Here is a 26,359-nt window from a genome sequence, read left to right as displayed (position 1 = left end):
TGTTGTGCTTCCTTTGACTGGCCTCCCACCTTCCCTCCGCCAAAGCACCGTCCCTTCTCCAAAGAGCATGTTGGATCCTCAGACTTTGAGTTTCTTTGGCTTCCTCCTGTGTCCCCAGAGAGAAAGTTCTTTGGGCCCTGGGACCTGTAATCAGACCTCAGTCCCCTGCTTAAGCCCCTTACCACTTGGCATAGAATCTGCACAGATCCTTTGTAGCACAGGGTGATGGTGGCTCACACCTGTAATCCCAGCTACTTGGGAGGCTGAGATCAAGAGGATTGAGGTTTGAGGCCAGTTGGGCAGAAAAATCTACAGGACTCTACCTCCTCAGAGCCAAGTTGAATACAATAGCATGTGTCCCATCCCAGAAGCCTAAAATAGGCAGATCAAAGTCCATGCACATGCTCAGGCAGGCAATGAGGCCCTATCTTGAGAATAAACAGCAAGAGACAGACCTGAAGGCCTGGTCCAGCGGTAAGGTGTCTTCCTCATAAGCACACAATCCTGAGTTCAAATCCCAGTGCCACTAAAAAAAAAGTAGGGAATGGAATAAATAAGCTTTCCATGGGCTTTAAATAATCATCTTTGTTTATCACATCTTACCAGGTTATATAAATAGTTAACACTGTTTCCTGAAGATGAAAGTCTTTGTGAGGCCAGGAGACCGTGGCTCCCCCGATAATCCTAGCTATTCAGGAGGCTGAGATCTGATGATTGATGTTCATGGCCAGCTGGGGCGGGAAAGTCTATGAGACTCTTATCTCCAGTGAGGCACCAAAAAGCCAGAAGTGGAGCTGTGCTCAAGGAGTAGAGTGCTAGCTTTGAGCAAAAAACAGGTCAGAGTTAGAGGCAGGCACCACACAAACAGAAAGTCAATTTACTCAGCGCAAACACAAACACATCAGCAACAATGTACAAAGACTGTTTATCAGTTGGTAACGTGTAAATCTTTCTTCCTTTCCTTTCTTCCCTAAATCCTTTCCTTCCTTCCTTGGTGCTAGTACTAAGGCTGGAACTCAGGGCCTGGGTGCTGTTCCCTAGCTTTTTCACTCAAAGCTAGCATGCTACCATTTGAGCCACACCTCCACTTCCAGCTTTTTCCCTGGTTAACTGGAGGAAAGTGTTTCACAGACTTTCCTGTCCAGGCTGGCCTTGAACCACGATCCTCAGATCTCAGTCTCCTGAGTAGCTAGGATGACAGGTGTGAGCCACCAGTGCCTGGCAGGGAGAACATTTTAATGGCCATAATAGACTTTATTCCTTCTAGCTGCGAATGAAATATCCCTCCGTTGTAGAATGGGAACACGGATTGTGTTATTCCCATGATGGAGTACTTAACCCAGGAAACATTTATTAAAACCCAAACTACCGATCGGTGTGATGCGCGGTGAGGGGTGAGCTGGGTGGAGGGAGACACGGCAGCCCGACACACTGGCGTGCGGCCCACGGGTCTGCTCATCCAGGCCAAGGGAAAGTAAGGCCAGCCTATGACGGGCAGGCAGGACCGCAGGTTATGTTAGGGGTATGGGGTAGTGACCGGTGGGGCGAATGGGGGGGTTTCTGGGGAGCTGGAAATTGTTTTCCATTTTCATCCCAGTGGTGTGCCCATATGTAAAAATTCATCATTGTTTGATTGAGATTTGTGCCTCTTGCTAGAGATCACACTTGCGGAAAGGAACGTGATCGTTTAACCACACGTGGAGTGCTGCATTAACGCTGTCTGCGTGTTTTCTCACGCCCTGGGTGGCAAACATCCCAATTCCTACTTAATAGATTAGAGAACCGAAGCTCTGCCCATGCAAGGTTAGGGAGCAGAGGGGTGCAGGTCCACCCCGTGTTCTCTCCTGCTTCTGTCCTGGGTTGTGGGGCGTGGCTGCTGCCCTGCCCCCGCCCCGCCCCCCAACCTCCATGGCCTTGGAATTGTAAGTTGCACTGGGCAGGTGCTGGGACCCGGTCAGGCCCTGACTGTCACTGCTCCTGCGTAGGCCCAAGCTTTCTGTCCCCTGTGGAAGCAGGTGGGGTGGAGTCCTGAGGGATGGGGACTAAACATCCCCTCCCCCACCTCAGCCCACTTGCTCCTGGGCCGTCCCCTTCCCCAACACATCCTCAGGCCTCCCTCATCAGGTGGGTGTTAGGTGACAGGCGGGAACCCCGGCTGGCAGGTCCCGGTGACAGGCAGGCCCTCTGTAACGGAGCGGTCGTAATAGGCTGATGTTTATCTTGCAGGACGTGTGCACTTAATAAAGTATTAATATGAAGGCCAGATTGCTTCTGCTGTCAGGCAGGCAGAGCGGGAGCAGAGAGGAGGGAGCCCCAAAGTCACTCTGCATGCGCGGCCAGCACCCGCTTGCTGGGCAGAATAAATGTGTTCTGTTGGAGTGGCAGCAAAGGACATTGCTTGCCGATTCCTGTATCACAGAATCAAAACGCATTCTGGAGAGTGGGGAAGGGCTGTCCTGCGGGGCGGGGGGGGGGAGCTTCTCTAGACACAAGGAGAGGTGCTCCCTGGTGGCAAGCCCAGTGCTCCCTGAAAGGTGACAGTCTTTGGAGGGCCTGGCAGGCGTGGGGTAATCTTTAGGGACACTTGGCAATCTTTCTTCCCAGCCTTTGCTGGCCAGTCCTGAGATTTGGAGACACCCCCTGCCCTGCACCACCTCCTCTCCCAAGCCCTCCTCCCCCACCCACCACCCCCTCCCCAAGTTCACTCTCGCACCTTCTAGAAGTTTGCTGGCCTCTTCCGATTGCAGGGTTCCTGGCCCTGGGTGCTGCTGACCGGGCCAGCTGGTCCTCAGCTGTGCTTTGGCCTTTCTCTGCCCAGCCACAATCAAACATGTCATGAAAGGCTTTTGAGTGGCCCCTAGGGGTTGCAGATGGGCCCCAGGCTAGGCTTTATAACTCCGGATGGATGGGAGAGGTAAAAATCTCTCCTGGCAGCACCTACAAGCTGCTGCCTGGGCCCAAGGATGTGAGCCTTAGAAAATTATCACTATATACTTGCAACCTAGGTGCCTTGAGCCCAGCTCGGCCTTAGGGAAGTGTCACGTGATTTCATGTAAGCTTGGCACAGGCCAAGTTCAACATAATAGGGTCAGGGAAATGACATCCTTACGGAGAGTTTCCCTTTGCAGATTTCCAGACGCTTTGGTGCCAAAATGAGGTAATCTAGTCTACTGCTAGCTGCCTTTGGGGGAGAGGGAAAAAAAAGACACACACACACACACACACACACACACACAAGAAAGATTCCTTTATTCTGCATTTAGCTCCAGAGCCCCAGCAATTAATTCTACCCTGCTAAAGGACTCCTTGTTTATAAGGCATTGTTATTTTCTGGTGGCCTATTTTAAATGGTAATTTTTTTCATTAAGTTGCTTCGTCTTTACTTATTAAGACCATTTTATAACCTAGCCGAGACCGCATTCGTTGAGCAATAACTATTCTTCTTGGTAAAATATTCGGTAATAACTGATCATCCATATTTTAAATTTTATTCCAAGTCAGATGCACCTCCCTATGGCTCGTGAGTTCGGCCTCGTGATTCTGAGACCGGGTTCTTGGGTTTGGGAAAGCTTCTGCACACTAGGCCAACAGTGCCCGCTGTGACAGCTCGGCCTCCGCTCCCCTCAGGTCCCCTGCCTTTACTGGGTGGAGATGAGGCTCTGAACTGGGACGTGACTCTCTGTGGGCTGCGGTGGCCGGAGCTGTGTGATTCCCAGGTTCGGGGTCATGCATTCTCATCGCTGTCCTCATCCAAAAGCGACGCCCCCCCCCACTCCCACGTTCCAGAGCCTTCTCCTCCTCTCCTTTCCCATCTAAGCATCTCTGCGATCTTGGAAAGGAATAAACACCACAAACCCATTTTTCAGATGAGATGGTCAAGGCTACAAAGGAGTAAGTCCTGTCCACTGTGTCCATGAGGATGAAGGCCCCACCAGCCTCGTCTCCTGCCACTGTCTGCCCCCACCAGGACCGATGCCCAGGACCCTGGCCCTTTGCCCAGCAGCATGGCCCAGCCCTGGAGATGGCACTGTGGTCTCAGCACCCCGTGAGTCTCCTGTGGCATGGTGCCCAGGTCTGGGTGTTTCTTGTCTGCCATGTTGACCAGGGATAAAGAAATACTTCAGAGGAAGTTCTGGAATGTGGCAGCAAGTTGTCAGATAAAAGATAGCCAGGGGGAAGACACTGGTGAGGAAGAAGGGTCATGGGGCCCGGGTTTTGGTCTTACGGCTTTGATCAGCTCTAGGTCTGCTGGGTCTCAGTGAAACGGGGGGGGGGGGGGGGAAATTGGAGAGGCGTGGGAAGTCTGTTGCTATAGTTGGGGGGGGGGGGGGGGAGGGCTCCACTTGTTTACCTCCTGAGTCTCCTTTCCCCAGATACTCAGATACTCTGTGCTGGAAGGTGGGAGCCAGCCCATGGTGTACTTCCTGTGTGCCCTACACCTCACCCCAAATCTTGGACCCCGCAGTAGAGGTCTTTCTCTGCTCCTGTCACACCCAGCATCCAGGCTTCCTCCCTCCAGTGACCTGCCCCCTCCCAGCCACCCCTGAGAAGGTGGAGACAGGAGAGGGAACAGGGGACAGCCTGGGGCCCCACACTGCCCTGCAAGCAGTCACATGACCCTGCGACTTGCCAGGAATTCTGGGAAGCGGGGCTGGCTGAGCACCAGGGAGGGAGAGGGAATGGAGCGGGGTGGGGTGTCTCGCGGCAGGCTGCTGGGGCCCGGGGGTGTGCCATGGACCAGAGAGATGTGAAGAGTGTCTTGTCAGGTTGGACCCCGACATGCTGGTTCTGAGACAGACAGAAGCCCGCAGGGACTGGGTGGGGCTGTGATTGGCAGGTGTCCCTGCCCTGGGTCCTGACGTCAGCCCAGCACGCTCTGCTTGCCGTCACCACCATTGCTGGTGGTGACCACCGTTCCCACCAGACATCTTGGTGGCCGGAGGGCTGTCTGCACTTGCCCCAGCCTCCTCTGGCCTCAGTGTCTCCCCTCTACAAAATGGGAAGACAAATAGCCAGCATCAGCTAGGGCAGGGAATCGGCTGAGGCCCGTGGGCAGGCTGAGGGTCACGGGAAGGCCCGATCCATAATATAACCACGTCATGATCAATAATGAAACACCAATTAATAATAAATAAACAAACGAATGATAAATAATGCATCAGGGTGAATAATACATGAAGATGCCGAGCTTCTGAGGCTCCGTTGCCTCTGACGAAGGGGATTTGATGAGCTGGCTGCAGATCACACGGGGCGGCTTCGGACGAGAGGGAGGCCAGGAGGGCCCGGGCAGCCCAAACTTGGGGCTGTCTCCCTGAAAAGACTGCGAGAGGCCCCAGGTCCCTGCTGGCTCAGCGCTCGCTGACCTGACCTGTCAGGGGAGAGGAGGGGAGAGCCAGGAGTCTGGCCTGGGAGTAGGCAAGGTGAGACCGTTGGAGATGTTTCTAGAACCTCTTTATTCATCTATGCATTTCGTAAAACATTTTTCGTGTGGTCCTGGGATTTGAACTCGGGACCTTGAGGTGCTATCCTGCTTGAGCTGCAGCCCCAACACTTACTCATCTTCCTTGTCTGTTCATGTTAGGCTTCGCTTTTTTGTCTGGAGTCTGTTTTGGACCTCCTGTTGGTGCCTTCCGAGTAGCCAAGATTGACAAGTGTGAGCAACCACGACCAGTTTATTGGTTGAGCTGGAGGTCTTACTAACTTTTTTGCTTGGGCTGACCTCAAACCACGATCCTCTCCATCAAGACCCCTAGGTGGCTGGGATTACAGGCATGAGCCACCGCTCTGGGCTCAATATGTCTTTGAGTACTCTTGAGCGTGGCCAGCTGTGGAGCCCTTTGGCTCCAGAAGATGTATTTGCCCTTGGAGGAGCCCCCTGGGTCTACTGTGGGTGATAATTTGACAAAGAAGGGAGCTGTTTTCAATGGATTTGGGCTGGATTTGAGGGTTCGGAGTTGGAGGGCCGAGAGAAAGGAAGAGCAAAGACCCGGTAGCTGGCATATTGGGGGAGCTCAAGTTCAGGGTGCTGAGATCCAGAGGGTCAATGGATGGCTTGAGGAGGAGGCAGGCTCTGAGCAGACTTGGGGGTGCAGGTCGGCTTCATCCCCATGGCCAAAGGAAGAGACGAGGAAGGACTGGGCAGCTGGGGCCGTGCTGAGGCTGGGCTGCCAGGCAGAGTGTTCTGTGTGAGCCTGGGCAGGGCACGGACAGGCCTCAAGGCACCCAGCATCCTGATCTTGGTCCATCACAACTTTAGTGAAGCTCACTGGCCAGGCGGCCACTGTGCTGGGCCTCAGCCGACATAGAGAGGCAGCTGCGGGGCCTGTCCTCACAGGCCTCTGTTCTGGTGGTGGTGGACAGACAGACAAACAGAGAGTCACACACCGTGTTCCAAGGGGTAGGGGGGGAGGAACCTACTGGGCTTTGTGAGGACTGGTGGTATGCATGCACGTGTGTGCGTGTGTGTGTGTGTGTGTGTGTGTGTGTGTGTGCGCGCGCGCGCATACGCCGTTTGAGACTGATTGGGTTGGAGGGGCCCAGGGAGGTAAGATCATCAGGGATGCAGTTGGCCATGACAGACCCTGCACTTGATCCTGAATTGGAAAGCAATGGGGCAGGGAAATTGACCGGCATTAACGGTGGGGGGGGCTTAGGGGGGCGTCATCTTATTTGCATTTCTAGCAATATCTCTGGACTTCCTGTGTGGGAAGTATGTGAGGCAGACACTTCTGTTGTGCAGAAAGGGCTTCTTTGCAGAGTCCCAGGGAGAGAGTTGGAGAACCCAAACCCTGGAGGATGGGGGACAGAGCCGAGGCAAAAAGGCAGGTTGGTGGGAGCCCACAGAGAGACAGAACTGAGCCCATTTAGTTGTGCTCCGGGGCTTTCTTTTCCTGGGAGACCCTCTGCCCTCCGCCCTCTGCCCCAGCATCGGCAGTGAGGCAATGTCTGTGCCCCTGTTACTCCAGCCTTGAAGGAGGGAGCCTTTCGCAGAAGCCCCGTCCCTGCTCGGAAGCCGTGGTCGCAGTAGGTGGGGGGTGGACATGATATTTGTCGCGCTGGTAAGTGCTCAGCCCAGAGCCCATGGTGGGTGCTGTGACATGGTGCTGATCTTCATGACATTGGGGAGGTGGCCACGTTAGCCCATGAGCGGTCATGTATGGCGGTCACGCCGTCCGGCGTGGCTTACTTCCCACCTGACCACCGCCAGCATCGGCTCTCCCCATGTCCCACAAGATGAGGACCTGTATTTCCTATAATACTATTGGGGAACATTGTCCCTGCCCTCAGGGAGTGAGGCTGGGAGGAAGGAATGTCGGGGTGAGGAGGGGCGGGCTGGCCAGCCAGGCCTGGGGCCTCTCACAAAGGTTCTCAGTCTCCATGTTCCGGGCCTGGGCATCCTCGCTGTCCCTGCTGGCTCTGAGTGATTAAAACCCAGAGGCTGAGATCTGAGGATCACGGTTCTAAGCCAGTGTGGGCAGGAAAACCTATGAGACGCTTTATCTTCCAATTAATCGCCATCAAGCTGGAGGCGGAGCTGTGGCTCAAGTGGTAGAGCGCCAGCCTTGAGAGAAGGTTAGGACAGAGCCTGGACCCTGGGTTCTGGCCGGCACAAGTTTAAAAATGTGACAGTGGCTGTGGCCGCCATCTGTCACGCTGCTGCCCCGTTGTGTCCGGGCTGTGTCCCACTGCAGGAGCTGGTGTCAGATCCTGTGTTTCTGCGCTGGTACTTCCTGCCTGCCTGCATTTTCAGCTTGATTGTAATCACCGGAGTAGGCAATCAGGGTAGTGGATCTGGGTCTTGTCCACCACGCCTGGCCGTCTGTGGTCAAGGCGAGGTCATCTCTCATCCTCAGGGTTCACGTCTATATGTGGGACACTTTCGTGGCAAAGGTGAGGGTTGGGGTTAGGATGACAGGGGTCCTTATTTGTCACATGTATGTTGTATTTTTGTGAACTCCAGAAGTGTTTACTGAGCTCCAAGGAGTGCCAAGGGAGCCTTCTCTGGTCTCAGGATAAAGTCGCAATTAAAGTACACAAAGGGCTCCTGGTTGTGGAGAGATGGGCATAAGCACCAGCTTCTCCTCACTTCTCACTAACTCAGCTAGAAAACCCAGGCAGAATGACCCACACCTACCTAGTTTGGAAAAAAAAAACAATGAAAAGCTCTAGCAGGCAGATTATAATTCAAAATTCCACCCAGAGAACGGATATAAACAAAAGCTCCAAGTCTTATTGGGTAATATTTAAAATGTCCAGAATATAGACAAAAATAACTGGACATACAACAGCAACACCAAAAAAAGAAAGCCATGAAAATCCCCACTTGCATGAAGAAAAGCGATGGCCAGGCTGACTCTAGCGAGGAGAGCGACACAGATGGCAGAATTATCTGGCCAAGACTTCCAGGCAGCCATTACAAAAATACCAGACCAAGTGATCAAAAATAATATGGAAACGTATCAAAATAGAAAGACTCCACAAAGGAACAGAAGATGTAAAGAGCCAAATGGAAATTTGAGAAGCTAAAAAAGCAACAAATGGCTGGGTGTCAGTGGCTCACGCCTATAATCTTAGCTACTCAGGAGGCTGAGATCTGGGGATAGCGGTTCAAAGCCAGCCCGGACAGGAAAGTCTGTGAGACTCTTATCTCCAGTTAACCACCGAAAGACTGGAAGCGGTGCTGTGGCTCAAGTGGTAGAGCGCTCGCCTTGAGCTGAAGAGCTCAGGGACAGCTCCCAGGCCCAGAGTTCAAGCCCCACAACTGACAAAAACAACAACAACAAACTCTCTATCGCATGTGTGCGTGATCTCTCTCTCTCTCTCTCTCTCTCTCTCTCTCTCTCTCTCTCTCTCTCTTCGTCTATGTAGTCTATTTCTCATGGCGCTCACAATTCAGTTGGAGGTAGAGAGGTAGAGGTTGTCAACAGATTATAAAGACACAGGCGATGGTAAATTCTTAGAAAGGAATAAAGCAGGGTAGACAGAGCATGGTGACAGTGGTATGGTAACTATTCTGAACCTAAAATAGAATGGAAAAGAGCCTTCCAAAGAGATGACATGTGAGTAAATGGAAATGGAGGGATAGGGCCACATACCTAAGGGAAGATTTTCTGGGAGGTGGAAGGAGCATGTGCAAAGGCCCTGAGGTAGGGACGTACTTGGGATGCTCAGGTATCCATGCCTTGTGAGAAGGAAGGAGACAGGACAGGTTGAGGATGAGGAGGGGTGAAGTCTGAGAGGTGGGCAGGGACAGAGGTGGTACGAGAGGATACTGGAGCAAAGCAGGCATTGGATGCTGTTGCATCTCCCATGCCCGGGAGATGGGGGGAGGGGAAATGCAGTTGAGTTCTGGACATACTGTTCAGAGGTTGCGGGCTTGGCTGGCTACTTGGGTGGCAGAAGCAGGAGATTCCAGGAAGAAAGCCGGGTGCTGTGAGCTCCCTGGGGGACACATGTGGGGGGAAGTGGAGCCTCTGCTTGAAAGCTTTTCCGTTGAGGTGCAGAAGGCATCTCAGGGGTCCCCAAATGGTGATGTGGAGCCTGGTATCACCAGAGACTGAGAGAGGGATGCAGGTCTGCCCTCACGTCTCACAGAGTTGAGACTTAGGTTAGAGTGAGCCCGGTCATGCTCGGTGACAGCCTGGCGCCTACCATGGTGAAGGAAGGGCGGGGTGTGGGTCCCGCTCTGCCACCTGGGGCCGTGGAATCCCCTCGATGTCTCCCCGAGAGAGGTGGGAACCAACACAGCAACTCATCGGGTGCCGTGGCTCATGCCTGCTCAGGAGGCTGAGCTCTGAGGATGGACATTCAAAGCCAACCCTGGCAGAAAAGTCTGTGAGACTATCACCAGTTAACCAGCAAAAAGCCGGAAGTGAAGCTGTGTGGTTCAACTGGCAGAGCATTAGCCTTGAGTGCAAAAGCTACGCAAAAGCACAAGGCTCTGAGCTCAAGCCCCACGAGTGTCACACACACACACACACACAATTCTCCTCTGTCCTAAGATTGTCACAAACAAATGAGTGTGTGCGTGTGAGGCACTTGGCCTGGTACCCGGCAGAGGAAGAGCTCTAGAAATGCCATCATTACTATCGCTTCACTCTTGGCTGGCCCTGGAGACCCCAGCTCCCTGGGGTCCCCTCTCCTGAAGGTGGATTCCTTGTTTGTTTTGTGGATCGCTCCCCCATACACACACACCTCTGTGTCTACACTCATCCTCGGAATGGGGACCACACTGTGACATCTGTCTCCCTTCACCCCATGTGTGTTGGAGGACAGGGCTGTCCCTGTGTCATCTCTGCTGCCCAGGACAGGTGGGAACAAGCAGGTCTTCCTGTGGCAGGGCTGTGGCTTTCTCGGCACACACAGACTGTGGGGCTCCCCATGAGCCCTGACCACGGCCTGGGTGAGAGATCACCGGGGAGCTGGAGGGGGTGAGCCCCAGGCTTTATCCCTTCCCTCTGCAGCCTAGGGCCACACGGGTCCAATCTGCCTCCAACTTCCATATTGATCCTTTCGGAGATCAATTCTTGTTTTTTCTTCCTGGAGTGCTGTAGTCATTAAGTTCCAAGCAGGGGTCAGGCCCCTGGGCTCGATCGGCTGGGGTTGCCTGCACAATTGAAATCCTCAAACCCATCCTGGCTAGTTTTCTCATTAAGACAATCGGACTAGATTGGTCTGTTTGACTGATGGTCGATGGTCAGACGGCAGCCACGGGAAGCCAATCGCATGGGCCTGGGTGACCAGCCCACCCCACTGAGCAGAAGTGGGCATCCAGGACTCTGGGGTGAGCCTCGGGGAGGCAGAGGAGAGGGGGAGAGGTCTCACCAGCTGGATGTCCTCAAGGTGCGGCTCACACTGAGCGGGCAGCCGTCCTGGGGCAGCTTGTGGACAAGAAGCAGGATGTGGTGTTTGCATAAATATGAGGCTTCTTCTTGGGTGACCAGCCTACCATTTCTTCCTCTCCCATCACCAAGTGATGGACCAGCCCTCAGGTGCATGTCAGGGCATTTGCAATGAGGCTTTTCCCAGGAGTTTAACCAGAAGTAAGAGGCCACGAGGTTGGGGTGGAAGGCTTGGTGACCAGACCCCGGTGACGGGGCTGCTGAGGATGCTGATGGATGGGTGGAGACACCTTGTAGAAAAAGCTGTTTGGAGACCCTGGGTTGATGCATGCATACAGGTGCATTTCGGCAAGACTTAATAGGCCAATCGTGTGCCAGTATTCCAAAGAGGCGGGGTCAGTATGGGCCAATCATAAGCTAGGACTCCAAAGGGGTGAGGTCAGCGTGCATGGACAGTCGTGTGGCAGGGCTCCAAAAGGGCGGGTTCAGCGTGGGCCAATCATGTGTCAGGACTCCAAAGGGGTGGGGTCAATGTGGACCAGTTGTGTGCTGGGACCCCAAATGGGTAGAGTCACTGTGAGCCAGATTGCGGGTGGACATGCACCAAGCTCTTACGAGAGGTGGGACAGTTTCCCCCTTCACCAGGGAAATGGATCCCCCAAAGTTCTTCCTGTTTGGGCCCACGGGAGCCAAGAAGGTGGCTGGAAGGGAGACAGCAAAAGTGAGTGAGACGCAAGAGACTAGGGTCACCAGTAGGAGTTCATCACAGAGACAGTGTGAGGACGCCCCTACAGTTCATCCAGGGGGTCACTCCAGGCCTCCTGGCCAGCTCCAGCCCTCACCTCCTCCTCTCTCTCTCTCTCTCTCTCTCTCTCTTTCTCCTGTCTCCCACAGGATACCTGACTGTCAACATTGAGCCTCTGCCCCCTGTGGTGGCGGGAGATGCTGTGACCTTAAAGTGTAACTTCAAGACGGATGGTCGTATGCGTGAGATCGTGTGGTACCGGGTAAGTGGGCGCTCCGTGTGGTTGTCCCTTCATGTCAGGGCTGATGGGCAGAGGCCCCGGAGCCCCTGGACACTTCCCTGGCAGCCCTGAGTCATCCAGTGCCATCCGCCAGGTCCCCGCCCTCAAGCAAGCCCACCTCGCCCAACCCTCCCCTATACCCTCAGGCCCTAGTTCATTCTAACATCTTCGAGCTGCTGATGAGCTGTGTTTGTGGAGTTTTCTTTGGGCACCGTGGGCCTCATGGTAGGGTTTGTGGTAGGAGGCGTTGAGCGATGTTTTTGGCACAGGATAAAGAAACAGGATGGATGGCTCCCTGGTTTCCTTAAAATTGCCTTTGGAGCTATCGGCTACCTAATCTCACTACCTCTAGGCCCAGACCAGAGCCTGGCATTGTAGTTTGGGTCTGTGTAGGGAAGCAGCTGAGATAAGCAGGTACCCACCTGTCTAGGGGTGGGGTGGATGCCAGCAATAAGAGTGGCTATAAGCCTTTGGGCTCTTATAAGAGGCAACTGGTGCTGGCATCTGTGTGGATGAGGGTAAGACAGACCAGCCTTGTCTCCAGAGGTGTAGCTGGTGCTGCTGATCTCCCCAAGGGCACGCCCCAGCGTGCACGGAGCCCCGTACCACAGAGAGTGCTCTAAAGCGGGGCTGGCTGAGCCACATTTCTCGGTGAAGGCCCAGATCGTAAATGTTTCCTCTCTGCCGACCGAGGCGTCTTTGTCAACTTCTCAATGCGGCTGTTGTTGTATGCAAACAACCCCAGACAGCGTGTAAATGAAAGGGCACGCTTGTTCCTCTAACACGTTATGCATGGACACCAAAATTTGAATTCTGCCTAATTTTCATGGGTTACAAAATATTCTTCTCCATATTCTTATTCTTTTGTATTTCCACTACTAAAAAAAAAAAAACGTTAAGCCTGTTCTTAGCTTGTGGATTGTACAGAAATGGGGTGTAGGCTGATTTGGTTCATAGGCTGTGGTTACAACTCCCAGGTCTAAGTACACTGGTTCTATTCTATGTGTCTGCCCTGCCTGCATTTAAAACAAGCTGACGAGAGTCAGGACGGGCTGTTTTGGGAGGGGAGGGGAAGGGCGCAGGGTGGTGGTGGTAGTGGATGGATACAGTTCGGTGATCTGGAATTGAGAGCTGCATTTCTGCTTCTTGGGGTTTCTTGGTACCCACATACCATGCCTAGAAACTCTAATGTCAGAGGAGGCTGCTCATGGCCTTGGTCCAGAACAGTTTCCCTCTCCTCTTTTTCTTCCTTCTCCTCCTCTGTTCTTGTCCAGTCTTGCTTGGAACCAGACTTTCCTGCTGTTTTTCTTATGTAGCTCTGGTCTTTGATTCGCCGCTTACTGATTAGGGCTATTGGGTTGGCCTGGACTTACACTCCTGTTAATCCACATCAGTGCTCTCCATCTTGGCAGCATAGCCTCTGCTGCGTGGAATCAGCTTCACGGCCCTCCGCTGGAGTCCCACAGGTGTAAACCTGACACCTGGCGCCTTGCAGGGTCCTGGTCTTAGGGGAGGGCACCGCTGGACAGATCCACAAGTCCAGCAACAGCCAGGGTCTGCGGTATGGCAGCATGAACCGCAATCACTCCGAGGCGGAGTGGCTGGGACTGGAGCTGCTTGGCTGATGGGGACTGGAAGCATCTCATTAGCACCTGGCAGAAAGACAGAGATAAATTAACTCCAGCTCACTGCTGAGGCTGAGGCTGAGGCCACATCCCTCCCTCTCCTGCTACAGTCCCTGGATAGGATCAGAGGGACCGCTGAGAGCCTTGCATGGGGGAGAAGGAGACCGGAGCTGGGAGATGGGAACACAGCAGGATTCTACCGCCTTGCGCTGCCCTAGCACTGCCCTGGCAGCCGCCCTCCCTCCAGTTTGAGATCGAACGATCCTGTCACACTCAGGGTGGTTAGAACTCCTCGCACAGGCAGCTGCCACACAGGGGCAGTGCCAGGCCAGGCTGGACCCCTGCAGGGATCCAGGTTGTAGTTACACAGAAGCTGAAGCCCTAGGCAGGATGGAGACTTTCCTCTCTTCTCCCTCCTCCAGCCTGGCCCGGGGCACTGATGGGCTTAAAGATCCAGTTACATCTCTTATGGGTGTCAGGCCCTGCATGTCAGGCCACGGTAGCGTGCGCTAATTAATTTATTTTATTTCATTTCACATCCTTTGACTAAGGGCCCCTGGAGGGGAACACGCAGATGTATGCAAATCACATGCAAATTGGCAGCTAAAGCCAAATGCCTGAGCCCTTTTAATTCTGTAGCTGGACAGGGTGGTGGCTCAGTGGACTGCTGACTGTCCTTGGGACCCGGATGATGGAAAGGGGGAGCAGAAGGAATTCCGGGGAAGTGGCTCTGTGCTGCTCCTGTGCTTTCTCCCTGCTGCCGCCCTGGCTTCCCTCACTGGTCCTGATCATTTGGTATCTTCTCCCCAGGAGCCAGCTGAAGGGAGAGAGATAAGGCCTTACCAAAGTGGGGGCTCCAGGAGCCAGGCTCAGCAGAGTTCCCCGGGGAGCTAGGGAAACAGCAAGGGGTGCTCCAGCCTCTTTCTCTAGCAGACAAGCCCTCTTGGCAGGCCCCCCCCACCACCACCCTTGGCCAGCCTGCCCCCACCCAAACAGCAGGCTGCCCAGTTCTGTTGGTTTTCTGGCCAGAGTTTCTTCCCTCTCTGCTTCCTTCCCCCACTCCCTGAATGAGCTTACAGAGACGGCTTGGAAGGATATGAATAGATGACACAGGCCCAGCCAGGACTGTGCCTCCAGTCTCCTCAGGAGGGAAAAAACGGGCCATTGTGGCGGATACCACTGCCCGCTCAGCCTGGTGTAAGGCCCACAGCCTCCCTCTGGCCCAGAAGACGTTATCTGAGCAAGAGACCCATCCTGAGCTTACCCTAGGTACAGAGGATGGGCTGGATTCTTGAGGAAAAATTAGGGGAGCCGATAGAATTGTCAGAAGCCAAAGGGACCACACCCTTGTGGGGTTAAGTGGACCTCTGGCTGAGCATGGAGAACACCTTATCTGGGCAGCTCTGGAGAGAGAGAGAGAGGAAAGAGACCAGCAGTGAACCAGGACCCGAGTTTGGGCACCCTGCCCCATGGTCTGCTCAGATGAAGGAGCTCAGCCAGCTCAGAGAAGATGCCAGAACTATGGGACAGACTCAAGAAAACAAGGACATGTGACCAGAGCCCCTGGGTCTGTGTAGCTCAGTGTGGCTGCCCCTCAGTCACACACGGCTGTTCCAATTCCGGTTCAGTTAGGATTCATTTCCCCATTCATGCGTCAGCCACATTTCATAAGCTCACTGGCCACATGAAGCTGCCATATTGAATAGCAGCTTCAGCCTGCTTGAGATACTCGGATTTTTTTTCTTTTTCTATTTTCCCATGTGATGGCATGACAGAGGAGCCACCCTGATGGTTGAACCATCTTTCCTGGCAAATAGACCCTGAGATGGATTTCAGGGAGGCGGATCTAGTTAATTTTGTAACCTGCCGTAATTAGGTTGGGTGGGTATGTGGCCGGGGAGGGTGGGAAGAAGAAAGTAGATAGCTCCCTCGAAAGACATCTTTGAAAAGGCACGGGGATTGTCCAGAGCATTCCTGAGGTCTAGGGAATTACAGATGTCTGTATTCACTCCCCTTCCTATTGCTCTCTGGGCTCATCTCCCTGCCTGGGATTCCCTGGGCTCCCATCTCTGGGGTTCATGCATCTAATCCCCGTACAGAGTTGTGGTGCAATTCCAGACTTGGCCAGTGGGAGGCTGCCATCTAACAACCAACCTACCCCAGTGTTTCAAGTCTGGTCTTGCTTCTGAAAGGGCGAATGATGGATAGGTAGTCATCTTCGCTTAATACCGCCTACCTAGTTAATGCCCATAACTGGGGCCTGTTCAATAGTACCCAGCTACTTATCCGAGTGGCTAACATGATACAACTCCCCTCTCTCCCTCCCCCCAAAAAAGCCAAACGCTCAATCAAGGGATCTGTATACATCCTAAACTACATTTCATTTCGTTGTTGGCACTGTGAGGTAAGTTCTAAAAATAACTTAATCCTATTTTTCCAATGATGAAACTGAGGTCATCCAAAGAGACTGTATCTCAGGTCATACCGTCTTCTAGGACTTCTTCAGAAAGTTCTAGAAATAACCCTCTTACAATCCCTTTTGGTGGACCCTGTTCAAATGTTTACCTCATTACACCAAAATGCCTGCCGCTGCACTGTGAACCCCTCAAGGACAACAGCTCAGTCTTTTCCCCAGTGTATTCTCCACACCTTACTGCACAGCCACCTCAGTAAACATTGCTTAAATCGGGAGAGAGCTAGAAAAATACAAAGGCGTGTGTACATTTTCACAGGCCATGCTGCGCAGACATGGTGTCTGTCTCAGGTGAGTGTGTGTGTGTGTGTGTGTGTGTTGTGCACTCACGCACGTGCACGCATATGCACGCACTCTCCATCATGGGTGTTTGTGTATGTGTGGGGCTTTGAAGACTTGAGGGCCTCTGTAGAGTGTGGGGGAAAGGGAACATTTCTCATTGGGAAACCCTGCGTAAAGCCATTTAGATGGGGGGAGGAGATGGGGGGAGGGAGCAGTGAGCCACCTGCCCAGAAGGCAGAGCCAAAGGTCTGTTTATATCATAGAAATCCATTAAGCAGCCAGGAGCATCCTGGGAATTTAACCTTTCACAGCCATTTTTATCATCTTGTCTTTGTTTTGGTCTCCCCTCTGCGTTATTTGTTCCCAAGTGCTGTTCCAAGCCTGGGTTACAAGGCCACAGAAAAGAGAGGCACAGAAAGAAGAGGGGAGGGGATTGGGAGGGCAGTCTCCAGCAGACACAAACGCCCCTGCTTCTCCAGTCATCTTATCTCACAACCTCACCTGGGTGGATGTGCTACCTACCCCGGCATGCTTCCTTCCCCCCGGGGGCTCTGAAGGGAGGATGGGAGCCAATATGGTAGCCTTTAGAGAAAGGACTGAGATTGGAGGCTGGGAACTATGTAGGAGAGGCCTCAGTGTCGTTTGACCTTGGTAGTGACCTTCTGCCACTGGGCACGAAGATCTGTATTTGGGGACGCCTTGATGAGTGAGCCTCTGCCATCTGTCAGGACCAGCGTTTGTCTCCTTCCAGCACCAACTGGATAGATGGCAGCCATTGTCCCATCTTGATTTCTTGCTTATAACTCAGAGAATCCAAGAAAGATAACTATAGAATACAGAGGGGAGGTGTTTGGGGAGGGCCTCCAAGGCCAGATTCTTTGGATTGCATCTGGAAGGCCTGGGTTCCCAAGAGATCACAGCAACACGGACCCCTGGAATAGCCAGCAGCAGCCCCCCCCTCCTCGGGTTACGCTATTCCACTCACTGGTCTCTGGTTCTTGGAAATATCACCACATCATTAATTAAGCCAATGGGTCTTGATTCTCCCTGGGGGGGGGCAGAGGGGGAAGCTTGTCCCAAATGTTCCTGGCATTGGCTTTCTCTTGCCTTTAGTCCTTGAGGATGTGTTGTTGCTTGAAGTCAAACAAGAAATGATAGTCACCCACAAAACATTAGGAGAATGGATTCCTTTCCTTAACCCATGAAAGAATTAAAAGGTGGGAGAGTGATTAAGGTAAACAGAGTGAGTTTATTTGAAAAAGGAAAGGAAAGCCGTGAAAGAAAGCAGTGGGGCTGTCCATCAGGACAGAGACAGTGGAGAGGAGTCCAGGGAAGTTCTGGGAGGACAGTTATTACAATACTGGGCTTTGTCCTGATTGGTTGATATCTTGTCTGTGTGCTATCTCAGCTCTTCTCATTGGTTGAGTGGGTGCCTGAGGCATTATGGGAAGAAGAAGCATTGGAGCAAGAGCCTAAGGCATTGTGGGAACAAGAAAGGCCATGGTGGGCTGCATGTTCTCAGCCATGTGTTATGTCTACCACATCTTCTCCCTATCCACCTAACAGTGCCCCCCTCCCCCCGTCCTCTCTTGATCTAACGGTATAAGAGCAGGAGGTAAGCCTGGGTGGCCAAGAGAGACCCGTGCCCAAATCTCAGTAAAGCAGATAGCGCCAACTTTGTGGGCTCTGGCTGAAAGCCCAGCCTGGGAGCCACTTCTACCTCCTCTGCACCTGATTTAGTCTTCCCACTCCAAGATCTGCAGGAGAGAGACAGAGAGGAAGACAAGCCTGCCTCCCTAAGCGCCAGGTCCCCTCAGGTGAGATGCACCCCTCCCCTAGCCCCATCCCACCAGCCACAGAGGCCAGAAGGGAAGGCTGGGAGGGAGGAGGAGTGCAAATAGAGGCCCAAGACCCATTCCACTTGATGCCTAAGAATCTCAGGACCAGGGCCCCAGGGCATTTGCTTCTTAAACCAGGTCCCCCAGTGATCGACCTGGATGTCATTGGCCCAGCTAATGACCTCTCCCTGCAGTTTGGAAACCCCTGATTAGAGGGGTTTGCCCTCTGGAGTGGGGGTGTGTGGGTATAATCAAGAAATAAGGCAAGAATGAAGACAAGTTCCTGAGCTCAGGGGGAGAGGAGGTTTAAAACATAAACTAATAAGAAGGATCCCAGGCAATGGCTCACATCGAGCATGTATTTAAAAACAGTCCAGGGGGACAGAAGACCCTTGGGTGAGCTGACATCTCAAAGTCAGCCAGGAGGCTTCTGTGCCAAGGGGAAGAGGCAGGACTTTTTCTGGTGGAGCAAGGACCTAGGCTGGATGGACAGAGAACACTAAGAAGGTTTGAGGACAAAGTGAGTAGAGGAGAGTGGGGAGAGGTGGGCAGGGACTATGCAAGGCTGGGTCCTGAGCCCCAGGGAGCTGGCTGGGCAGTGATGGGGCACCATGATGATTTTTCAGCTAGAAGCAGCATGAAGTGGCTTGCTTGATTGGAAATCGCTGCGGGTGGAGAGGGGTGTGTGGGGGCAGGGAGATGGATGACCTCAGGTTTGTCCGGCCAGAAGCCACTGTGACTGGGGTAAGGACAAGGATGGGAGAGGAAACACACTATGGATCTGACCCACACATCATGTCTGTAGTGCTCGCTGGGGTGTATGGATGGTGGCAAGGGGGGTTTAGATGGTTCCACCTCTGGGGCTTGGGTGGCTGGCTGGAGTGGACAGTCCCCTGCTTGGAGACAGGGAGCTTGCAAAAGAGAAGTAGGTCAGGGGACAGGTGCTGGGCATTCTGCCCTCCATGCTAGAAAGGTTGAAACGAGGAGTCTGGAATTCTGCGAAGAGCTCAAGCAAGGAGATTACACTCAGGAGTTTGCTCCTGTGGGGGGTGGGGGCGGTGGAGGGAATTGAATGTATCCTCTAAGGTTTATGCATGGGAAACAGAACCCCTAATGTAACAGCATTGAGAAGAGGTGACCAGATCCTGGAGGCTGGGCCTCGAAGGATTCCTGTGGTCATCCCAGGACTGGGTTGTGATCACAGGACGAGTCTGGCCCCTCTCCCTCTTAGGGGAACACACCACGCCGTCACCATCTTACACTGCAGCAAGGAGACCCTCAACGGATATCGCCCCTTGATGCTGGCCCTCCCACATCCAGAGACCAATGATCTGTTATTTACCAGTTCCCCAGTTGGCAGGATGCAAGGGCTGCAAGTACAGAAGTCAGGTAGATCCCTTTCCCTCTGGGAGGTGGCTTCCAGCCCGGCCCCTCTCATGAAGTTACTAAGATCTATTTCCTTATCTGGCAGTGGGCTTGACAGTGGGCTTCCCTCCCCCCCCCACCCCAGTGCCTCACAGGGATTTGTACAGAACAAACAATCAAGACACTGGCAGACCAGCCCCTTCCACTTCCACCTTGGGAAACAGATTCCCAGAACACTACTGCCTCCCCTCCTTCTGGCCTGGCCAGATCTGACTCACTCTCTCCTCTGAGGAGCCTCCTGACCCACACTTCAAGACAGAACCAAGAGACTCCCTGCTGTGTTTCCTCTGTGTTTTCTGCATTCTTCTATTAGAGACATATCACCAGATACTCTCTTCCTTGTCTTTGTGTGTGTCTCTCTCTCCAAGTTGTTATATTTATCTGCTTTTGTACTGTGGGCAGACTCTGGTCCTTACCTGGACCCCCTCTTTGGATCCCCAGAATGCATATGGATGGGCTTCTGGGGTGCTCATCATCCCAGGAAGTGGGGGCTACATGTCCTCAGAGGCTACAATCACAGCCCCCTAAGAAGTCCGAGGCCCACAGTAGCATGTGCACCGGTGGTTCGCTGCCCTATCCTGGCCCTCCCCCCACCGCCCCTCCCCCTGCCCTCCCCCCACCCTCCCCACTTATCCCCCCTCCCTACCCCCCAGGTCCCTGCTCTAGGTGGATGTGGGCGTCCCAGGCAGCAGAGCTACCACAGGAGTCTGCTCTTCGTGAGTTTTGGGGGGGAGCCAGAAAATGGGAGGGGAAGGCACCGCAGTCAGTGTTGGGGAGGGAGGGGGGAGAGGTACTGTGGTCAGCTTTGGGGGGCCACAAGGCAGTCTGGGATCAGGCCAGTCCATGGGCACCACCAGCCTGGTTTTGTGTGTGGATGTTCTTGGGCAGGGAGAAGAATAAGAAGGGAAGGAAGGAGAGAGATGCTGGCAGCACATCCCTGCCCTCTCTGGCACAGGAAGGAGGATGTTTTGACTGGGGAAATCTGTCTGCTCTTGAGGATTAAGATCAAGTTCTCCATACTGGCAGTCAGATCTTTTCCCTGCCCTTTGTGGGGTGGAGAAGAAATCCAAGCCACTAGGGAGGTCATGACCCAAGAACCAGTCCTTGAGGGCGGCCTCCCGAATAACAGGATGCCCCCATTGGACCGCAGGTGGGCTTCACCATTGGATGGCAGTGAACGACAAGAAGATTGACAGAGCAAGGCCAAACCAGGTGGTGGCTTAGCTCCCATGGGGCCTGGAGGATGCCAGCGCAAGGAGTGGGGAGACCTGGTACAGTGTCCCTCTGTGTGCCCTTGGGTGAGCTGCTTTCCCTCTCTGAATGTCAGCATCTTCGGGTAAAACTGAGGTGGAGGCTGGAAGGCTGGAGCACATGCAACCTCTCTCCAGCTGTGCAGCCGCCTCCCCTCTGTGCCCCCGCCCCCCTCCACTGCCCGCGCCCCAGAGGATGCTGGGCTAGGAAGAGGTGAACACTGCTGGACCAAGGCGGTGTGGAGATGAGGCTCACGGGGTGGGCATCCTGGCCCACACCACCATTGGGTCTGTGAGCCGGCCGAGTCCAGAGCTATATTAAGCCCAGAGTGTGATTTCCAGCGGTGTCTGCCTGGCTCATGCCTGGCCTGCTGGGTTTAAATGACAAGGGAACTGACTTAACTTGTCGGAGAAGGATTAAAGGTGAACTTCCACTCTAGCACGCCAAAGAAATAAAATACCACGGCTGAAACGAGGGATGGTTTAAGAAAAGCCAGCCCAGCCTCCCCCCTCCTCAGACTCTCTCAGGTCCTTCCTCCACCTCTTCCTCCTCCTCCTCCTCCTCCTCCATTTCTCCTGACAGGACAAGGAGGGAGAGGGATGGGAAGGAAGAGCAATAAGAACGCTCTGCAGTCATGTAGACCCCACCCCACACCCTTCGAAAATGATCCCTGATCCCTGCGGCCTTAAGGTTCAAGTTCAAGGTCGCTGGAGTTCAAGGTCATTGGCAGGGCCTTCCAGGTCTCTGTGAAATCTACCTGTGCTGACCAGTACAAAGGCGCCTGCTTTCTGGCCTTGCCAGCTTTGGCTTTCCCAAGTGGGCTCATGGCTGATGAGCTCATCTGCAGCTCTTAGGACACAGAGCTTCCCCGCCTCCCTACTCATGTTTCTGCCACGGCTGTCCCCTCTCTTGCTCCATCTGCAAGCTCCAGCGTGACGCCCAAAGCTCAGCTGTGGGTCCCCCCCCCCCCAGGGCCTTTCCTCAGCCTTCACTTTCCTTCCATTCAATTGCCTTGACCCCGGCAGAGTTAGACCCTTGTGACAACGTCAGAATGCCACCACGCCACCCAACACTCCCGGGCCTACCTGTTCATTTAGGCAGCAAGGTGTTTCTTGGGCACTTACGGTGTGCCAGCATTGGGAACAAAACGAGAACAAGGAGGATATTTTTATGGAGCTCTGGGGTGTGTAGGGGAATGGGTATTGTGTGAGAAAACATCAAATAAATGCTCCAAAGAGAACAGATGTCTGCTAGCTGAGAGCCTGGGGTGGCGGTGGGTGTTTCTCCAGGATCCCACAGCAAGGCATTCTACACAGGGCCCTGGCTCTTTTCTAACAACTGAACCATCACCTTCCTTCCTTTGATTGGTCAGTCTCCCATCTCTCACACCTTCCAATAGGGAAGATCATCATTCATGTCTGGACGGAGGGCGTTAATTGTATTAGTCAAACTTCGCTTTCAGCATGCAAACAGCTAAGGTGCCAGTGGCTCAAGCCTGTCAACCTAGCTACATCGGAGGACTGAGATTCAAAGCCAGGGGAGAGAAATCTCTGGGACTCTTATCTCCAGTCAACCAGCAAACAAGCTGGAAGTGGAGATGTGGCTCAAGTGATAGAATGCTAGCATTGAAAGAGGGAGGAAAAAATCAAATGAGCCCAGCCCGTGTACCTGCACAAAAGAAAAGAAAGCAAAGCAAAGCATACTGAGGTGGTTCTGTTTGTATGTCTCTCCTGAATATCTAGCAGGTGCTGAGCATCTAGCTTAGAAAAGAAGGGAGTGGAGAGGAGGGAGGGAGAGAGGGAGGGAGGGAAGGAAGGAAGGAAGGAAGGAAGGGAGAGAGGGAGGGAGGAAGGAAGGAAGGAAGGAGAGAAGGAAAGAAGGAAGAAGGAAAGTTATGATGGATGGATGGATATCTACAAGGCACAAAGAAGTCAATTTTTACTTATGGTATAAAGAATTTTCTCACTTTCTTAGCTTTCCAGTCCTCGGTGGAATGTGTTGGGGGTGAGGACTTTCTCTCTCTCTCTCTCTCTCTGTTAGACTGGCCCCTGTGTGCAAGCGTTGAGGGCTGCTGGCCAGGAGAGGCTAGGTAGGATGGGCCACGTGTCTCCTTTGTGGAATTGTCAGATGCTGCAGGGCAAGTGTAGATGCCTGGCAGTGGCCTCAGGACCAGGGCTGGGAGCAGAGCCCTCAGCTAGCATAGAGGGGCAGGGGTGAGGATAAGGGAGGGGACTTGTGCGTGTGGTGGTGGCATGTATTCTGAGAAGCAGACCACTGGTGAGCCCCGGAGATGCTGTCCTCCTGGAGTGGACATTTGAAGGAGAAGCTGGTAAGCTGGGAGCTGAGAGGAGGAGGAAGGCCAGGAAGGAATTCAGTGGGATCCCAAAGACCCCTCTGGCCTCCCAGCATACATTTGCACCCGTATCACCTGCTTTGAACCCACGTAGAACAGCCCGTGGGTCCATGGAGACCTCCCAGGCCCTCAGCCCATGTCTCTGGCTCAGCCTCCTGTGTCCTCCAGTAAGGTGGACCCTCCTAGAGCCGCAGAGAAAGGGAAGGACCACAGCTGGGGAAACTGAGGCGAAGACCAAGGCCATGCTGCTGTCAGGCTGTGGCTCCAGGGCCAGCGTGCTCTTTTATCCAGGCTCTCCTGAAGGTCATGCCTCTCTGCTGTCAGCAGGAGGGATGTCTCAAATGCTCAGCAGGCTGGGGGATGCACCGGGGAGCCCCTCTGGTGTGGAGAGGCCAGATCAGAGACTCACCTCCACCCCTGGCCGTGTCCCTCAGAAACCCCACAATGCACCACTCAAGTACAGGCCTGTCAACCCCTCCCCCCTGGCTGGGTCACCATGGGAACCATCCCATCCCAGGACCCGTGTGCAGTTTAGAGCTGGGGAAGTGACAGGACCGGCCCCGGGTATCGTGGATCGGTGAGGTGCAGCAGGGTTTGTACACCAGCCTGTCCAGGCTCGTTCCCCAGAACTGACAGGCCGTCCACCTCCTGCAGCTGGGAGACAGCCGGGGAGAGGGCAGCATGGATGGTAAGTGTCACCATCAGGGGCCGGAGCCACTCATCTGCAGAGGGGCACTGACCCATGCAGAAGCTGCCAGCACTGATGAGGACATGGAGGGCGGGGGAGGGCGGGGGGACACGGCTTCCACCCTGCCAAGGGGACACGGTCAACACGGTTCACCCACCCAGAGTCAAACACTGGGAGTGGACAGGTGGCCGGGGCAGACTCCCCACCCCACACTTGGTGCATGCTCTGAGAGACGCCAGACACCGCTGCCCTGCCCAGACCCAGATCAATTCACCAGTCCAAGCGTGGACCTCGGCGATCCCACCCAGAGGTAAGGGAAGCTACTCCTCAAGAAGTTGGGTCGTATTATTATTATTATTATTATTATTTTGCAAGGCAGTGGAGTTGCTCAAACGAGTGTAAATAAGCATTGTCAAGTGGCAGTTCTGGGGAAACCTGCTTTTAATGGCTACAATAATCATTTTAATTGGCACATTAATTATGCGCGAGCAGGTGCCTCCAAAATAATTGAGGATGTTGGAAAGCTGTTTATTTCCTTAAGTGGTTTAAATATTCCCCCTTTAACCCTGTTTACTCCTTGAATAGTAAATAGCTCGAGGCTGTTCTGTGGAGAGGGAGAAGGGGAAAGCTTGTCTGCCTGGCTGGACCCTGGACTTGGGAGTGGGATGGGGTGGGGTGGGAGGGTTTGGGGAGGGGTGTCAGTTTGTGGATTCAGCCCTCTGGTAGAGAACAGACTCAGATGAAGAACCTATCAAGAGCTTGGAATCAACTCAGCCATGGTGCCCCAGCTTGTCCTGAGCTAGGACAGATGGTGGGGGAGGAGGAGAGGCAGGGAAGAACCCCTCCCCTCTGGTGCGGAGCAATTCGTAAGGGAGGAGGGGATGGGGCATAGCAAGCCAAGGAAGAGCAGTGCAAAGGCCCAAGGGTAGGCCTGTCTCTACTCCATGCCATTGCATGAAGGAGCAGGAGGAGGGAGGGAGGAGTAGCTGAGGGCCATGGGGGCGGGGACGGGGTGGGGGGGCAGCTGCCAAGTCCAGGCTGCCACGCCCTGGAACTTGTGCTATCCTGCTCCTTCCCAGATATGTCTGGGAAGCAGCTCACTTGTGGCAAAGCTGGGGCACAGCTGAGCTTCTCCTGGAACTCTCCTCTTCCTCCTTGTCCTCACCGCCCACCCTGTAACTTATCTCCTGCATTCCCTTCTAGCTGCCATAGCCTCCTTTGCTCGCACAGTTCTAAAACACGTGCTGGACCTGTGCGTCTCTGCCAAATTCGTTGTTGGAACCTGGGTGGCCACTCTGAGACCGCGCCCTCTAACAACACCTGTTTCCATTCCTCCCCGCCCGCCCCCCCCCCAGCCCCAGTGTCCACACAACAGCTAGGGGTTCCTGTATATCAGGACCAGGGCACCCCACCCCCACCCCAGCCCCTAGGTCATCTGGCCCTTTAGAAAAAAGCCCAGGAGGCTCCTCCCAGCCTGGCCCAGCCCCAACACAACCTGTTGCTTTGGTAGCCTTGTTCAGGCTCTACAAACAGCCCACATGTGTACTCAAGATGGGGCAGGGAGGGACAGTGCACAGGGGATTGTGGCAGGGAACAGGAGACTAGTGGGAATGGCTCTCTGTCTCTGTCTGTCTGTCTCTGTTTCTGTCTCTCTCTCTGAGCACTGTGCCAGGAGTTCAGGGCTGGGTGGATGCTGGAGAAATCCACCCAAATTGAAGGACACAATTCTCCACGGTGTCTTCATGTGGCTCTGCAAATAGTTGCATAGAACCCTGCATGTCCAGGGCTCCGTGCTGGATGCTCCACCCAGAAGGAGGGTAACGGTGGGTGACAGGTACGAGTTGGTCCTTGGTGAACACCTCTCTTGCTGCCATTGCTCAGTCCTGGTAGAATTTCTTTTTAATTCCATCTTTTGTTTTTTGTAATTGCAATATGTAATGTCATTACATATGTGCAAATAATAGTGACATTTCTCCCCCAAGACCCAAGGAACAGCATCTCCTAAGATATGAAGCATAGAACATCCTCAATCTGTGCTGATTTCTTGAACCCGAATCCTGCCTTTGCCACTTAGAAGCAGTGTGACTTTGGACACGTTACTGACGCTCTCTGTGTTACAAACGTACTCATCTCATGCAATGGAGTTAGGACACTGCTGGGCATGAGGTAAACATTTTCTTGTCTTATTCCATTGTCAAATATCTCCAGACTTCTTATTTAAGAAAATGGTTTCCTTGGAGCTGGAGGCATGGCGGAAGTGGTAGCGGGGCAGCCACAGGCATGCGGAACAAGTAGGAGGCCCTGAGTTCCAACCCCAGTACTGATACCAAAAAGTAACAACATCAACCTAATAACTAAAAATAAATGATAAATACCGGATGCCAGTGGTTCACATCTGTCAATCCTAGCTATTCAGGAAGGTGAGATTTGGAGGATCATAAGTTCAAAGCTAAGTGGGACAGAAAAATCTGTGAGATGCAATGTCCAGTTAACCAGCATAAAGCTGGGCTGGAGGTACGGCTCAAGTAGTAGAGTGCCATCTCTGAGCAAGCACGCTG

The 26,359-nt window shown here is 53.6% G+C and overlaps 1 protein-coding gene across 1 annotated transcript in view; it reads left to right on the top strand.

The window, feature by feature from the left end:
* Positions 1–11,490: 11,490 nt before the first annotated feature.
* The window catches only part of Igsf21 (immunoglobin superfamily, member 21), a 110,039-nt gene continuing 95,170 nt past the window's right edge, over positions 11,491–26,359 (top strand). The window contains exons 1-2 of the mRNA XM_013032683.1: positions 11,491–11,566; positions 11,658–11,848. Coding sequence (XP_012888137.1) covers positions 11,491–11,566; positions 11,658–11,848 — 267 coding nt within the window. The remainder of the gene's footprint in view (positions 11,567–11,657; positions 11,849–26,359) is intronic.

This window comes from Dipodomys ordii, unplaced genomic scaffold (assembly GCF_000151885.1).
Source record: "Dipodomys ordii isolate 6190 unplaced genomic scaffold, Dord_2.0 Scaffold6, whole genome shotgun sequence".
NCBI lineage: Eukaryota > Metazoa > Chordata > Mammalia > Rodentia > Heteromyidae > Dipodomys > Dipodomys ordii.
This window is presented reverse-complemented; position numbering and strand designations above follow the sequence as displayed.